Source organism: Polistes fuscatus, unplaced genomic scaffold, assembly GCF_010416935.1.
Source record: "Polistes fuscatus isolate 324 unplaced genomic scaffold, CU_Pfus_HIC Scaffold2, whole genome shotgun sequence".
Lineage (NCBI taxonomy): Eukaryota > Metazoa > Arthropoda > Insecta > Hymenoptera > Vespidae > Polistes > Polistes fuscatus.
This window is the reverse complement of record NW_025113096.1, coordinates 10,728,496-10,745,227: the sequence shown is the minus strand read 5'-3', so window position 1 is coordinate 10,745,227 and position 16,732 is coordinate 10,728,496. Positions and strand designations below refer to the sequence as shown.

The window sequence follows — 16,732 nt, the reverse complement described above, 5'->3', positions numbered from 1 at the left end:
GAGTATTTCGAAGGAGCATTGAAAGACAGGTAAACGCGGAACACGTAATACAACGCAGTGAAAGTATGTTATTCCATAGATTACTAGACGCATATATAATAGAATTCGAATCGACGTATAAATGTATCTACAAAAGATAATAATTTACTACGAATTAACATCTGCATGTGTGCATAAATCTATATATAGATTGCACAATTTTTCATTTATGGCGGTATTCTAATACAGGGTTTCCCAAACAATTATAAAATTTGAGCATAACTAACAAAATTCTTGGAAGCGCAGCCATCGAAAATTAAAAAAATACCAGCTTGGCAATAGCATACTTTTAATATATCTACGATTTTATGATAACAAGAGAGAAAATAGTATAGAGTTTATACTGTGGGTCGCGAAAATATTAGCTCGGATAAAGAAAATCGCTAGAAGGAAAAGTTTGAGAAGCCCTGATCTTATGAACGATATTTATATGTGTATGCATATATTTAATATACATACATAATTAATAATCTAATAAAATTACATATACCGATCTAATGCGTTAGATCTGTCGTCAAAATTTAGTTAGTAATTAATTAACGATTATCTAACTCACCAATTAATAATATTATTATCGCATTAAACAAAAGTACACGTAATCCGCTGTGTAAATATCCGTTATTCGATATAAACAAAAATATTAACTACGTCATTAACTATGAAATATCCGAGTTCGGATTGAAAGTTATCGGAGCAATCGGACGTTTCATGCTTAATGACCTAATATATATTTATAGTATATATCAACAAAATATTACAATTTTTCAGCAGTTCGGTAAAACCTTTGTCGTGTTATCAGTCTCCCTTTGTCGGACTCTCGATAAGGAAAATAATCGATTTTACTTTATTATTCTTTTTCATAAGGAAGATTATTCCTTTGATACCAGCAATAAAAATTTGTTGAATCTGTTACAAAATTTATAGAGATATGTTTTGGAAAGAAACTTCAGATCATCAATTATGAAATGAACTTTTAATACATACCGATTAGGATCTAATCCTGATAATCAGGGGACTTTTCGAAAGATTCGTTTGTGACTATTAACATCAAAAATGTTAATGTAAGTTTTAATCGTAAGTACTCAAATCAAGGAGATCTAAAATCGATCAATTCGATTGACATTCTTTGTTTCGAACAAAACGAGATATAAAGAAAGAGAGAAAAGAGAATACTTGAGAATACGCGATGCACGAGTAGAGATCTAATTATTTTTGCTAAAATTAAAATGTCTAAAAAAAAAAATTGAAAAGAAGAGAGAAGAAAAAGGAAAGAATATTTAATTTTAGAATCGCGAAATAATGTTCAATGAAGAATAATTTCTTGCACATATATCCCTAATTACAACGATATTTTTTCCGCTTTCTCTTGTTTCTCAATATCATGTTTACGCCGCCTTTCTTCCTTATCCCTTCTAATAAATTCAGGATCATTCCAGTATTGAACCTCTCCGCTCGCATAAAGTACGAAAATTAAGTTGGTAACGACAAAGACTCCGAAGACGACCCAGAACACTAGTCGCCACTCGGTCATCAAGCCATTTGGTGTAAACGCTCTTACGATATAAGGTGTAATGATACCGGTTAAAGCACCCATTCCATTAACCACAGCCATCAGGGAGCCGGAATAATTTGGACTTAGGTCAAGTCCGTTTACTTTCATGCCAGGATAAAAAGTACCTGTTGAAAGCAAGTAAAGATTTTTTAATTGCATTGTATTTAAATTTACGTAATGAACTTTTAACAAGAAGTATGGAATGCAAATTGTGACGAGTTAGTTACGAAAATATAATAAATAAATAGGACATACCCATTAGAGTCATTCCGATGGTAAACATAACGACGACAATGGTCCTGTCACATTCCGCATAGGATGCTCCAACAAGAAAAGCGCCTGGTCCAATAGAGGCTATAGTAGTACCAAGTTTTCGTACATTTGTACGAGACATAAATCCACTTGTAATCATCTTGTCGGCTAACCAGGAAGATATTAAACTAGAAATCCACATGCACAGATAGGGTAAGGAAGATAAATAACCGTTGTCCTTGATCGAAAACTTCATAACGTTGTTCATGTACGTTGGGAGATCAGTGACCATCGTGAAGAAGCCCCAATCGTGGCCAACTTGGGCAGCTACCAATGCCCAGAATGGTATCGACGTAAACATGTGTCGCCATGGTACCAATGGTGGTTTCTTGTGAGTATGTGCGCTCATACGATCATGTAAATATTTCAATTCCCGTTCGGAAATAAACGGATGTTCGTCCGGATTGTTATAACACAATATGGTCCACATGATGAACCATAGTACACCGATGAATCCAAAAACATAGAAAACGGCAGCCCAACCAATTGAAGAATCTTCAAGAATGATACCGGAAATGGAAGTACCGAAAACTGTACCCAACAAAGCACCAGCGAATACCAATGAGCCTAACTTCGACCTTTCTTCGGGAGGTGTCCATTGAGCTAACATCGAGTTCAAAGCAGGGTACGTCGTACCTTCACCGAGACCCATCAAGAAACGTAAAATTATAAGAGCTGTTGCTCCACCGAAATCGACTGCGACCGGTGTTAACAGTGTCATCACTGCGGTCGAAAGGATCCCTAGACCGAGTGAATACTTTCCACCGAATCTTTCAGCCAAAAGACCACCTGGTAGATGAGTTATTATATATCCCCAGTAAAATGCAGACAATATTGTGCCCTGAAAATAACAAAATGAGGACAATAAATGAAGTACTTCGTGTACAAGTTAATCGAGTTAAATACAAATGAATAAGATTTCGATGAAACGTTTAACTGCCAATTGGATATCTTTCGCAAACACATGTGGTACTAGAAATAGTACAAATATTGAAGAAGAGTAAAGAGAAAGAATTTTATTGGTATAAATTCTCGATAGTTCAATCGCCTTTGCTCACCTGCTGGCCTTCAGTCCATTCGTAAGTGCCAGATTGTTTCTCCTCGACGATGTGATTTTCTTGGAAAGCAGAACAAGTATTGTCGAGAGAGGTTTGGTTTGTCCCATTACTAGGTTTAACCATCTGCGTCAAAGCGATCGACAGGCATACTCTCATGATATAGGCATTGACGACTGCAAGAAAGCCCATCACAGCGAATACCAAACGTTGCGGTACTCCCGCACCTGAAAGCAAAAAAAAAGGAACACGTTCAATGCATTTAAAATCGTATCGACAACACGATCTAGTGACTTGAATTCAACATAGCTTTTGAAACGTTCGATCATAGAATTTCAAACGTTGCATTCACCGTTGCTTTCTAGCGTTTTGACTAACAGACACGTGTATCTTCGTATGCATTCGGGTGTGTGCGTGTTTGCGCGCGTGTGTATGTGTGAATAAAATATCAGCGATCGAGGCTATTGAGATCTTGTTTATATTTTTATTTATATTTGATTTTTTTTTAATGTAAAATGATTGACCATGATATAATTGTACGGTAGTAAATCGGAAAATCCTCGACATCTATTCACTATTTATTTCCGACTTCCTTATTACATCAATTAATGTTTTTAATGGCATGAGATATCTGTCCTGATATAGAACAACATTTAATCATTTCTAATTAATTGTAACCATTTGTCAGTATTATTATTTCTAAATATCTCTTAGAATACAAATATTCATTAATTCAAGAAAATGAGAATGATCGACGTTAAAAGGTAGAATTATTGAGTATTAATAAGTCGAGGTAACACGATGAGACCAAAGAGACATCAAAATTCGAAGGAAATGTCCCTTAGAAGTACATCCACCCTGATACGAGGATGGCATGTCAATCACGATCGACAAACTTCCGTTCAACTCTAAAGCACGATCTACGATTTAACAAGACACACACACACACACACACACAGACAGATGCAGATACGAATACAAAGTCAAGAGATCGATAGAAGGTCTCGTACAAATGCATTAACTTGCTCCTTGCGACAAAGTCGATCGTTACGTCGAAAGGAAAGCAGGAACTGGAAAACGAGGGTCGAGTCGAGGTCGAGGTAAACTTTGCGCAAAGGGAATTGCAATTAGCGTTTGATTTAACGTTAGATTTAATCAGGATAGAAGGAGGAGAGAGAGAGAGAGAGAAGGCGAATTATCGATATAAAAGGAGAAAGGGTCCAAGAACCGAACATTTTTATAAAAGTCAACCTTCGTTAAACTCTCCGGAGTATAAATTATTTCATTGAAATATAATGAAATTCATTCTCTGACCGGCCAAGAATTTAATCTGTCGATTAAAATGCCTTGTTATTTATCTTAAAGGGTAAACATTTTTTTATAATAAATACTTCTATCCTTTTATTTCGACGAAATAAATAATAATGTGTGTCGCGATTAGAATGAATTGTCGGAATAATAAAATCTGCGTAAGATTAATTACGAAGAATTCTGCATGAAATATAATACAAACAAAAATTACAAATATAAAGACAAAATAAATAAGGAGAGAGAGAGAGAAATTGGTTAGTCATAGTGCAAAGTTTGCTTCGTTCTTCGGAGAAATAAAAATAACAAGAGAAAATAATCAAATAAAATAAATCACTTCGAAAAGTTCCAACACGTAACACTTTTTTTTTTAATTTTGCATAGGCAATTTCCTCCACTCTTTTTCTCGAATGGAAAGGTAACTCGTTATAACGATCATGGAATGTAAGACATCGCTGATTCTTTACACAACGCAGAGAAACGAAAAGAGATAGAAAAAGTGGCAGAAAGAGAGAAAGAGAGGGAGAGAGAGAGAGAGAAAAGTCTTATCAAAACAAAATTATTGAGCAAGAGTCTTCCTCTCGCACATATTCCTACGTGTAATCAATTTAATACGAAATGATTATATAACTATCGCGTTACATTTTTTGATCTACTATTATTATTATATCTCCCTCTCTCTCTTTCTATTTTTTCGTATACAACGATATAACAATTCTATAGATACCTGTCATTTTTATGGACGAGTATTATCATCAAGGTCTCTCTTCTTAAGAATAAACATTTTGAGCTCTTCTTGTAAATGACAAACGACGGATTTCATATCTACACATACCTACATATAAACACACATACACACACACGCGTGCGTGTTATGTATAATGTAACACGTGTCTAAAAGTAAATCTATTTATGTGTGTAAAATTTAAATTCATACATATGTACGTTAGATATAATTAGAAATGTGTATAAAAGTAAGTGAATTCGTGTGTATAAAATTTAAATGCCTACGTGCATACGTTTATGTGTAATTTTTATATATGTGTGTGTGTGTGTGTAAGTATATAAATATAGTAAAGAATTTACATACGTAGTAGATAATTCAGTATTTACATATGTAGAACGGAACGAATTGTAAAGTCGTAAAAATTGGCAAGAAAATCGTCAAAGTCGTTGTAGTCGTTATATCGTAGATCTCTTTTTTTACACCTACTTGAGGAAATGGCCGTCTTGGAATTACAAGTTACGCTTAGAAATCGCTTATTTTCTACGATCCACTTTTGAAAGTTCCACTCGATTAGGAAGTGGAAGAAGAAACGAGAGGAGGAAGGTTTCTAGAGCATTTTCCATATTCCATTAATCGGCATGTCGATTCCCGTTCAATCCAATGACATATTTCTTTCTCTCTCTCTCTCTCTCTCTCTCTCTCTCTCTCTCTGTATTTTTCTAATTTTAATTAGAATTACATGGAACCTTTACTTCTTTTATTTTCATTCTGTTTCTTTTGATTTTTTCGACATGTTTGTTGGAATTCTACCCCTTTATTCTGTCTGTCTCTCTCTCTCTCTCTCTCTAATTGTAATAATTAAAAAAAGACGGTTCTCCCCACAATTATACGTCATTCTTCTATTTTTATTTTAATTCTTTTTCTTTTTTGGCACTTATTTGTGCCGATAATTATGACAGTGGACGACTAACAATAAGTCTACAAATTTTACAAATTTATTTCGTGATTAATTTTGTAATATAAGTAATTTTAATATGAAATAAATCATAAAATGAATATTTCCGATTTTTTGACTTACGATTAATTCACTGTCATAATTACGATTTATATTTATCTCTCTCTCTCTCTCTTTTTCTTTCTATTCTTATCTCTGTAATTCTCAAGTTTTAATTAAAAAGAGATACTGAACAATGATACATCACTTCTTTGATATTCTTATTTTAATTTTTTTGAAACATATTTTTTTCTATCTCTGTCTGTGATTTGATTTTTTTCTAATTTTTAAATTCTAAAAAGACACTCAACGATGATACGTCACTCTTTGATACTCCTTCTCGTTACTGTACAATTTTTGTTCTTATCATGTTTCTCTTTATTTCATTATTCTTTTTTCATCTTCCTTCTACTTCGTATATTTTAATCATATATACTATGAATTCGCATAAAATCACGTTCGCTTGGTTGATTGTGATTTATTTAATTACGAACAATTACGCGAATAAGTCAGAAAGATATGCAGATTATGATAGCGTTTCTTCGTCCTAATATCGAAAGATAATAAACATCTACATGTATAACTCGTATATATAATAATATTTATAACAATAAGGACATAATTTATTAAAAATAAAAAGGATTTTTCACTTGCATTTTTATATACGCATTTTAATATACAATTTAAGTAATTATATTTACGGCTATAGTTTTAATTAAACAAATTTTCTTTCCTTTTCTTTTTTTTTTTTCATTTTTTTCTTAATCTCTTGACTCGATCGATCACCTCGATCATCCTATTTTAATCTTTCAAGTATCTATTGCGATCTTTTGATCGAAGAGATCGATCGATTTCTCTTCATTTGTCAATTCGACATCTAATCGAATTCTTTCAAAGTTCTATATACATATTGCATATTTATTATCTTTTTTGATTTACGATACATGATAGATGAGATAAAACAATGTCTCATAAGTTATTATAATATTTATGCTTGATAAGATCGTATGTATGTACATATGTTGTACTATTTGTATTATTCTTATTTGTTTCTTTTCTTTTGCTTTTTTTCTTTATTCATTTTCTTCTTTTGTGTCTTACTTTTGTATATATATATAAAAAAAATATATACTTAAATACACTTCAAAGATTTATAGATAGATATAAATATTAACGATCGTTTTATCTTATCTCGTGAAAAAGGGAATTCCGAAATATACAGATGAGGAATTGAAATAAATCCGTAACAATTGTTTGTATACAAATTTAATGCGAAAAAAGGGAGGAAAAGAAAGGATACAAAATAGATAAATAAAGAGAGAAAGAGAAAAAGAGATAACTAGAGGAGAGCGAATCATTCGAGCGCAAGATACTTAATTCCTGTAATTTTCTGTCACTGTAGACGACGATTTCCGTCTTTTTAATAACCGATTACTATAGCAAACGAGCAAGAAAATAGGGAGAGAAAGAGGAAAATAGATTAAATAAAATATCGTGTTAACCTTTTTGAAAAATAACAAAATCAACATAAATAATTCACATGATTACAATTTTGAAAAAGGAATTCAATAGAAGTTGCAACGTTTTATCACATTTCTCCACTTCCTTAAACAGAAGAGAACAAGAAAGAGGCAATTACAAGAACAAAGTATAAATTGTGAATGAAAAAAATGACACCAAAGTTGACAAATGTTATCAAATTTTTCCAAATCTTAATAGAGACGAGAGGTATTATCATAAGTAAGAAATTAAAACGATCGCATTAACACAGATATTAAAAGCAAGTAATGAACCCCTTTATAAAAAGCAGACCGAGCCAAGATAAAGAAAAGAAAAAACAAAAAGAAACAATAATTTACACGAACAAGATAAGAATGAGATCAAGGTTGTCCAAATTTTCATCCAATTTTTCCACGCTTCTTAATTAAAAAATAAAAAAAAAGAAAAGACCTATTATACAACAATAGAAGAATTTAACGATCGAATTAAATGATAATTAGAAACTAAACTAATGGAATGAGACTATCGATGCAATTACGTAAAGAAAAAAAAAAAAAAGAAAAAAAACGAGAGAAATAATGATATCATAGTAATCGTTTCGATTGAATGTGATATATGCATTTACTAAATTACAAAAGTAGACATTTTTTGAATAACACAGATACACCGTGTCTTCCATACATGTATGTTTATTCTTATATTCTCACACACATACATGGACACATAATTATCATTCTTACATTCAACTAAACCCAATTACATACAAACGTGATTTGACTTGATCATTGTTCCTCCAGTTTAAATGATCTTTCACGATTATAGGAAGCTGCACCTTCGTGCATTATTATCGAACAGACTAATCGAGTTGATCGATTGGTCGTTTACGTAAAACATGTCGCGAGTTTTCAAAGCTAGAAGGCACGTTCGTTCGTTCGTTCGTTCGTTGGACGTTCACAAAATTCCAAAGGAGTCGTGAGTTTCTACACATACAATCTTGTGTGTATGTATGTGTGTATTTACTACTACTTACTTATGTCTTTACATATCGTACAGTTTCACTTTCATATGACGTCATGACTTTTTTGTTTTGATTTTTTTCTTCTTCTTTTCCTTTTATGCAAACTTACTGTTTTTAAATTAATTTGTCTTCCATCGGACGGGACGAATCGTCAAGTTTTTTACGAGGAAAAAATTTTAATTTTTCGTAAATGAATTTTGTTTGCTTTTCTTTCTGTTCGTACGTTTATCCTGTTGTCTTATTTTTCAGTTATTCTTTATGAATTATTGCTAATCTTAACCACATCTTATTTTCCTTATTGTAATATGATTATTTATTTTAACTATAATGTTGATTCTGAGAAATATTTTGTCTTAAGTAATTGTGATACGAATAATAGATCGCGTTTCAAATCGATCTCGATGTCCCGTAACGCGAAAAAAAAAGAAAATATTTATTAATTGAATTATACAGATGATAGTAAAGAAAAAAGGAAGCACGAAAATTACCGAGAATGAAATATGACAAAGTTTAACAACGATTAATTAGGAAAATCCGTATATTTCTTAATCCTACCGAGAAAAGCAAAAATTAATTTCTTATCTCTTGTCCTACAACATCTAACATAAGATCTTTGGACTAAGGAATTCTCGAAGCACTATGATATTGTATTAGATCAACCCCAAGTGTTACCGATAAGGATAGAAGAGAATATCATGTTTTTTTATCAATGACGAATGCTACCGATTCATATCGTTCTTTTTTTTAAATTTTTTATCCTATCGAAAAAAAAAAAGAAACTGGCGTAGGTTAATCGTGTGTGCGTGATTATCGTTTTTAATCTATTATATTCCAATCTCTCGTGAAATTATATAATAAAAACAAACAAAGTAAATGAGTAAAAAACATAAAAAAAAAAAAGGAAATAAAAATAAATTCCAAGCTAAACGCACATGAAACATGAAAGATCGATCGTAACGATTTTGAAATTAACATAGTTAAGTAACAGTTATGAAAAAAAATGAAATAAAACAATAACAATCTGTGTATTGTACATGTTAACACGAATCAACGAACGAACATTAAAAACTTGTGTTGGCCAGTTAAAGGTTTGTGACAATGGCGAAAGGAAACAACGTCGACGAAGCATGTCCAGTTTCCACGAAAGATTTGAAAACGTAAAAGTATACATATGTGTTGGGTGTACGTATACATACATGTTGGTAAACTTCTCTATAGATTAACTTACAGCACACTTTCCAAGCAGACAGCATCTTGATATCGTTCCAGATTCGTGTCCACTACAATGACCGATTTTTCCTTTTACTCGTTCTTCCTCTTTCGCTATGTTTTCAAGTCAATCTATGTACATATATTTATATTTATATGTGTGTATGTTTACGGTGAGCACCAACCACCCTGCTGTTTCTTCACGACACGAATTAGTCGACGATCCCTCTTCGATATTTTTCAATTAATACGATCCCCTTTTCTCTTTCAATAAAAACACCGATAGGACAATTTTCTCGTATAATCAGAAAAAAGGAGAAAATGAGGGAAACAGAAAGAGAAAAAAAAAAGAAAACTCGTGAAGACGAAATATTAAACAGGTGGTGGCTCGTTACTCGTCCGATTAGAGTCGATCGGCCCTCGTCGTCGTACGCGCCTTTCGATCGACTGAATCGGTATCCAGCGCAAATTCGCTTTATAAATGGGGAGCCATTAAGCGCGCTTAAACCAAGAAAGAGAGAGGAGAACAAACCGGCGATAAGGCAAGTATATACTCTTTATCCTCGCCACTTTTAATACCTAAACGTTTTATTCGAACTCTCGGTGAAACTGACAACCGATTCGACGACCACAACTGAGAATCATCGTTAACCAATCACAAGAAGATGAAGAAACTAATTCTCTAAAGGATTAAGAAACCTGTCAATCCAATTCATATTGCGTAAAAAACAAAATGGACGATTATAGACAAAGTTTAAAAATTATAATTTTATAATATTAATAAAAAGAACACGCGTGTGTGTGGGTGACAAATATGTGCTCCGAATTCAATTCGTTTGTTTTGCTTATTGTTGCTTTTAAAAATGTGTCAGATACATTTTTTGTAAAAAAGAACTAAAGTTGAACTTGAAATAATCTTGAAAACGTCAATCGATTCAAAAGTAAATGACGTTAATAACATATTACCACCTAAAACCAGACAATATATTTTGTTGTTTCAAATTTTCTTTTCATAATTCTTTTAGTTATTATCCAAATATTGAGCTGTCATAATTTCCTTTCATATTTCTTTTCTTTATTTTCTTTCACGTTCTCGAGAAAACAATAAATGATTTTATTTTCAATTCCATATTAATTTTCCTGACACGTTTACCCCAGTACAACTAATTTAATTAACACAAAATACATAAATAAATAAAAAAAAATGTAAGCATCGTTGAATAAAAATTTTGAAAGTCAATAACTCGGGAAAAATTGTTTTAATCGCGTATAAGGTTTTTGCATGTACACATAAAAACATAGTTGAAGATATTCGTGCATGTATATGTGTGTATGTATTTAGAGAACCAGGGAAAAAGAAATAAAGAATAAAAAGGAAAAATATAAGAGATAAATTTTTCAACTCAGGAAAATTTTCTCTTTTATTCACTCATGCCACATCTCTACTTAAAATTAGAGATGATCGAGCAAAGAAATCCATTCTCTATTAATATATATATATATATATATAAAAATTATGTAATATATATATACACTTGTTAATCTTCGAACGATGAGATTATTATTCGTTACTTTGATTAAACGTTTTATAAAAGTAAACTTAGTTACTATCGGGTAAAAGAAATTAAGTGGACAATATCGATATCTAGAATTTTTATATTGTTTATAATTAACTATACTATTTGAAACTCTTCAACGTTATCATATTTATATTCTTTTTTGTTTCTATTACTCTTGTTCTGAATTACATCAATATCTACAATGCAATTATATCGACATCTTGTGAAATATCAAAGTAACGAGTTCTACCTATAAAATAAATGATTGATAAAAAGATTTGATCGATCTAGGTGAACCGGTATTGTATTGTATATATAATACAATACACATATACCACACACACAGCACATATATTCCTATGTTTGATCTAATATAATTCTATTTGACGAATATAAATGCATATGCATGTGTATGCATGAAGAAAATTTGCGTAATTAAAAATATATGAAAAAAGAAACCATTCCAAAAGTAACAAAAATTGAAGAAGTGAAAAAAATAAAATAAAATGATATGTTTCAAGCAATTTCGTATCGATAAAGTAAAAACAAGAGGCAACTTTCGATTAGAAAATAAAAAAGGGAATACAATTGATTCAAAACGATAACAACAAGTGTATATCTCTCTCTTTTTTTCTCTCTTTTTCTCCTTTTACTTCGCTTTTACTTCCATTAGTAAGCACTTATATAAATTACTGTCATCGTTTGCTTTATAATGATTTTGTTTATTTACAAAATATATTCTTTTGAAAATCCAAATATTGAAAAATCATCTAAATGACGAAAAAAGATTGCAAGGTTTACGCTTGATTGATTTATGTATTTAGATCTTATGCGAGTGAGATAATATTTGCACAAGGTCGCTCTTTTGTTTCTTTTTTTCCGCTTTTCCATATATATATATACATATATATGGGATATTCCAAAAGTCTCGCTTTACCGAAAAAAAAAATCAAAAAATCAATATTAATTAAATAATAACATTTCAATATTTTGTTTTTTCATTTTAAAATAAAAATCTTCGATTATTCTTTTCTTTAAAAATGATAGACCTAATATGCAACCACTTCAAGTAATTTGCAGAACAAATTTATCATTTTTCAATTCCTTTAAACGGCTTTTGGAATACCCTGTACATAAAAATATTATATTTTGCAAATTAAAGCAATACGTATAACGTGCACAATTTCAAACATTGCAAATGATTACTTTTCATTGCTTTTACAAAAGTAGCGTGTATATGTGTGTGTAGGAGAGAGAGAGAGAAAAGGAAAGACAAACATAAAACTCTTGTTTTTGTTTTGAAAAGAACTTAAATGAAACCGTTTCAGGTGATTGCACAAACGGCAGGTAATTAAAAACTTTGAAATATGCTGCTTTTTTAATCTCCTTCCAATATTTTTTCTTGACCCTGCTATTACATTGATTTCTTACAATTAGATACACCTGTTACATCAACCATAATTATTTGAAAATTTCGATTAGAAGTTGGATTAACCAATTGATTATTGAAATAAAAAACAATTCACGTGACATCGAAACTGATTTCTATTTCTGATTTAAAAAAAATGGATAACAAAATTTTAAAATATGTTTAAAAATGTTTTCGTTTAATTTTTTTGTATATATTTGCAAGAAAATATTATTGATAAAGATTCGACGAGACTATTTTCTAGATAAGTCACCATCATTGAAGTATTCATTCCAGAATATCGTCTTATCTTCAATTATTATAGATTATCAATGACAGTAAAGCATTATCTTCAAACGTAAATATTTCAATGTTCTCCCCCCCCAAAAAAAGAATTTATATTTTTTTTCCCACCTCCCTCTTTTTTTTAGTTTAAAGCTTTTATCTTTCCTTCTCCACTTGAAAAAGGTTTTCTTTTAGTCTATTATTTACTGGGTCAGGATTTATCGATATTTCTTTTATCAATATTATTTACTTGAATTTAATTTATTTTTCAAAATATTGATCAAGAAATATTAGAAAAATATGTACCAAATAAATACAAGTTTTTCCTTCCATGCTTTCCTTGTTTCTGGAAATTAGACTCTAAATCGAAAGGTTCTAAGACGTTCCCGAGGATACTTTCGAAATTCTATTTCCAAGGAACTTTATTTGCAACATGACACAATTTTCTTGACATTTTTCCTGATTGCAAAGTGGAGGTGGTACCAGTCGGTTGTAATACCTAGAATGACATAAAAACAAATATTACGACTCTGTATCTACATCAGTGAAATCAAACGTGAACCATAAAAGAAAATACTTTTAAAAAAATTTACATAAATATTTATAACTCGACGATTGCTAATTACATTAAATGATAATATATCAAAATTATTGTAATATTATTATTAAAAACGAGAAAGAGAAGAAAACATCCTGAATCTACCCCTGTTATTTTATGTTTACGTCAATTAAATCAAGCGTGAACCATGAATGAATATACTTCGAAATTTGTTTATGTTCACTATTAATTAACATATTAAATGATAATACAAAAAATAATTGTATTATAATTATTTTAAATAGGAAAAAAAAGAAAATATGCTAGATTTTCCCCTACCTATGTTTACGTAAATTAAATTAAATATATGTACTATGAATGAATATACTTTGAAATTTATTTATATTCATTATTGGTAAACATATTAAATGATGATACAACAAAATAATTGTAGTATAATTATTTGAAATGAAAAAGAAATGGAAAATACAAAAATATGAAAAATCTATCCTTAACTGCTTTCTGTCTACATTATAAAATACTTCAATAATTTATTTTCAATTTATTTCATGTAATGAAATTCTCTGATAATTAAAACAAACCTATTCTGTTAAATTTTACAAAAATTAAATTTCTCTACAATTTACAATTAGAACTTTTGATTTTCTACAATCCCGTGTTTCAAAGATTTAAACGTTACAATATGTTGTTAAATATTACAACAATTCTGTTATACTAATTAAAAATATAAGACAAATAAGAAGATAGATAAAATATATAAAATAATCTAGTTCTATTTAAAGATTTGAATTGCATTGACAAAGAGTAAGATTAAAAACAGAGTATAAATCTCATCCTAGTGGAATCTTTTGAGTATGTGTGAAAAAATAATTTTAACAACGTTTACAAAACGCTCGAATATCTCTTGGAAGAATGTGTCGTGACGAATATTCTTTTGCCTTTCATTATTATCTCTCTGTAACGTCCAACCAATCATTTTATCGTTTTTATCTCGATAAACATAGGACGAGGCTAAAAAGTCTCTCGAATAATCGACCATATTCTCTTCGAAACATACGTCGTTCCTTCTCTTTATAAATCCGTAGATACGGTTGTTTCTTTAATTAATAGACAGTTTAACGTTTTAATATTTTAAGTATACGTCTTAATTATCACTGTTTCTTTGACAATAAGATTTTTAATCGAGTGGTATTAACTGCGCATATATGTAACGCACTTGTTTTTGCGCATTCGTCGCGATTACTTAAATCCTACCTCGTATTTACACACATATTTATATTAAACCATGCAAAGATATATTGTATGTAGTACAGACATAAATATTTTATACTCTCGTTTACTATGAAACATATCCATACATAACTACGTACTTATATAGAAGAAACGCAAATGTGTGTGTGTGTGTGGGTGAATTGTTCAATCCTTTCATCAGAGAGTCATCGTATGTTTACCTTTTAAGAGATGAGCTGTCGTATCTCTAGCTAAAGGTATCTCATTATTCATGTCATTGTATATATATACATAAATGTCGATAAAAAGGAAAAGAAATTGAGAGAAAGCAACTAATTGACAAGGACACTAAACTTTAAACATATATATATAAGTAACTCTGCAACTCTGCAAATCGAGGACAAGGATTTGCACTAAGAATTTAATTCGCCTTCAATTTCTAAAGTTCGACCATTCGTTTGCTTTGATATTCCTGGTTCATAAGGCCAATGCTTTGCCAAAACTGATCGACCTAAATGAACTTGTAAAAATGATGCAATATAAATTTTAATTCCACGCGTACAATGAACCATTCAATCCTTGACATCCATTCAACACTATTTTATATGAATTACCCGAAGTACGGAAGTTGTTTATAGTGTTGACTTTGGGATCTTTAGAATCTAAATTCAAGAAGCATTATTATTTTCTACGCGTATCATTTTCTTACCACGTAGAAAGTATTTAAGTATGAATCAACGGATGTTTGTATATGTGTGTAAGTTTCTACAAGGACAAATGGAATAGATTAATTTGAACGAAACACATCTGACGAATTTCATACTCGTTACATGACAATTTGAACATATCCTAATGTTTCTTCAATATATTAGAATTTTATATAATCTTATCGTGAATTTATTAGTGCATAATAGCTCGAAAATTGATCATTTTAATACAAATATGATTGCTATCTATTGGTTTCGTATTTTGAATAATTGGTTAATATTTATAATAAAATATTAGTAATATATATGTATTTTATGTTCAATATTTATAATAAAATATAATAATGACAAATTATTATATTTTATAATAATTACCTAATATTATATAATATTAGGTAATTATAAAAATAATATATATTGTGATTAAATAAATATAGATGTAAAAATATTATTAATCAAGTACTGACAAAGCAAAACTATTTGATCGAATAATATTATGCTCATCACCGAAGGATAGAATAGAAAATAAAAGGAGGAACTTTCCTTAAAGATGCATCAAAGCGAATGCTTCATTCGCGACACGAATTGGCTAAGAAACGAAGGAATAATCCGAGAAAGGATCGTGTGGTCTCTCAGTCAAGGTGCATGAATGTGCACATCGTGCTTTCTAGGAAAAACGTTTGTTGACCGGCTTTATCGTTAGCGATGCATACCCTAAAGCAAGATAAGTTTCACTTGTGTTAATGTCCCATCGAATGTAAATTTCTATAAATATATGGAAAAACATATGTGTTTATTTTGTGATAACTATAAGTTCTTTCTTTCTCTTTCTTTTTCAATAATTGGATTTTTATTTGATTTATAAAAATATGTAACATTCATTTGAGATAAAAATAATGAAGTATATTTGGCATATGCTAAAAAAAATATAAATTTTTGTATACACATAGAAAGATTTATATGTTTATTTTATGATTACCTCAAACTCTTTATGTCACAAATTTATAAAATAATGTTACATTTATTTCAGATAACTAAAAATGTAACCGGAAACAAAGACAAGATTTATAATGTAATAAACAACTACTCGAAAGATTAAAGTTTCAGATAATCTTTCGTTTAGAATTATGTCAGAAGTATATAACTATATCTATTAAGAGCTAATACATATCACCTAAAAAATATACAAATTAAAATATTTTTTTTTCTTTTCTTTGATACCTTATGTAAACTTTTATGGTAAAAATACGACTGATTCTGTAAAAAAATA

The 16,732-nt window shown here is 30.1% G+C and overlaps 1 protein-coding gene across 1 annotated transcript; it reads right to left on the bottom strand.

Moving 5' to 3' along the window:
- Window positions 1–1,217: 1,217 nt before the first annotated feature.
- Window positions 1,218–10,137, bottom strand: LOC122516258 (putative inorganic phosphate cotransporter). Its single transcript, XM_043633934.1, has 4 exons — window positions 9,734–10,137; window positions 2,962–3,185; window positions 1,847–2,744; window positions 1,218–1,716 (listed from the first exon to the last, which is right to left on the bottom strand). The coding sequence occupies exons 1-4, from the start codon at window positions 9,756–9,758 to the stop codon at window positions 1,379–1,381; spliced, it is 1,485 nt and encodes a 494-aa protein (XP_043489869.1). The 5' UTR covers window positions 9,759–10,137; the 3' UTR covers window positions 1,218–1,378.
- Between the last annotated feature and the right edge of the window lie 6,595 nt (window positions 10,138–16,732).

Bases quoted from the DNA above. Each gene is read 5' to 3' on its own strand.
- LOC122516258 (XM_043633934.1), bottom strand. From the start codon at position 9,758: ATGCTGTCTGCTTGGAAAGTGTGCT. The intron at 3,186-9,733 runs GTAAGTTAATCT...TTTTGCTTTCAG, and splicing joins GTCTGCTTGGAAAGTGTGCT to GTGCGGGAGTACCGCAACGT. The intron at 1,717-1,846 runs GTATGTCCTATT...TGCTTTCAACAG, and splicing joins CATCGGAATGACTCTAATGG to GTACTTTTTATCCTGGCATG.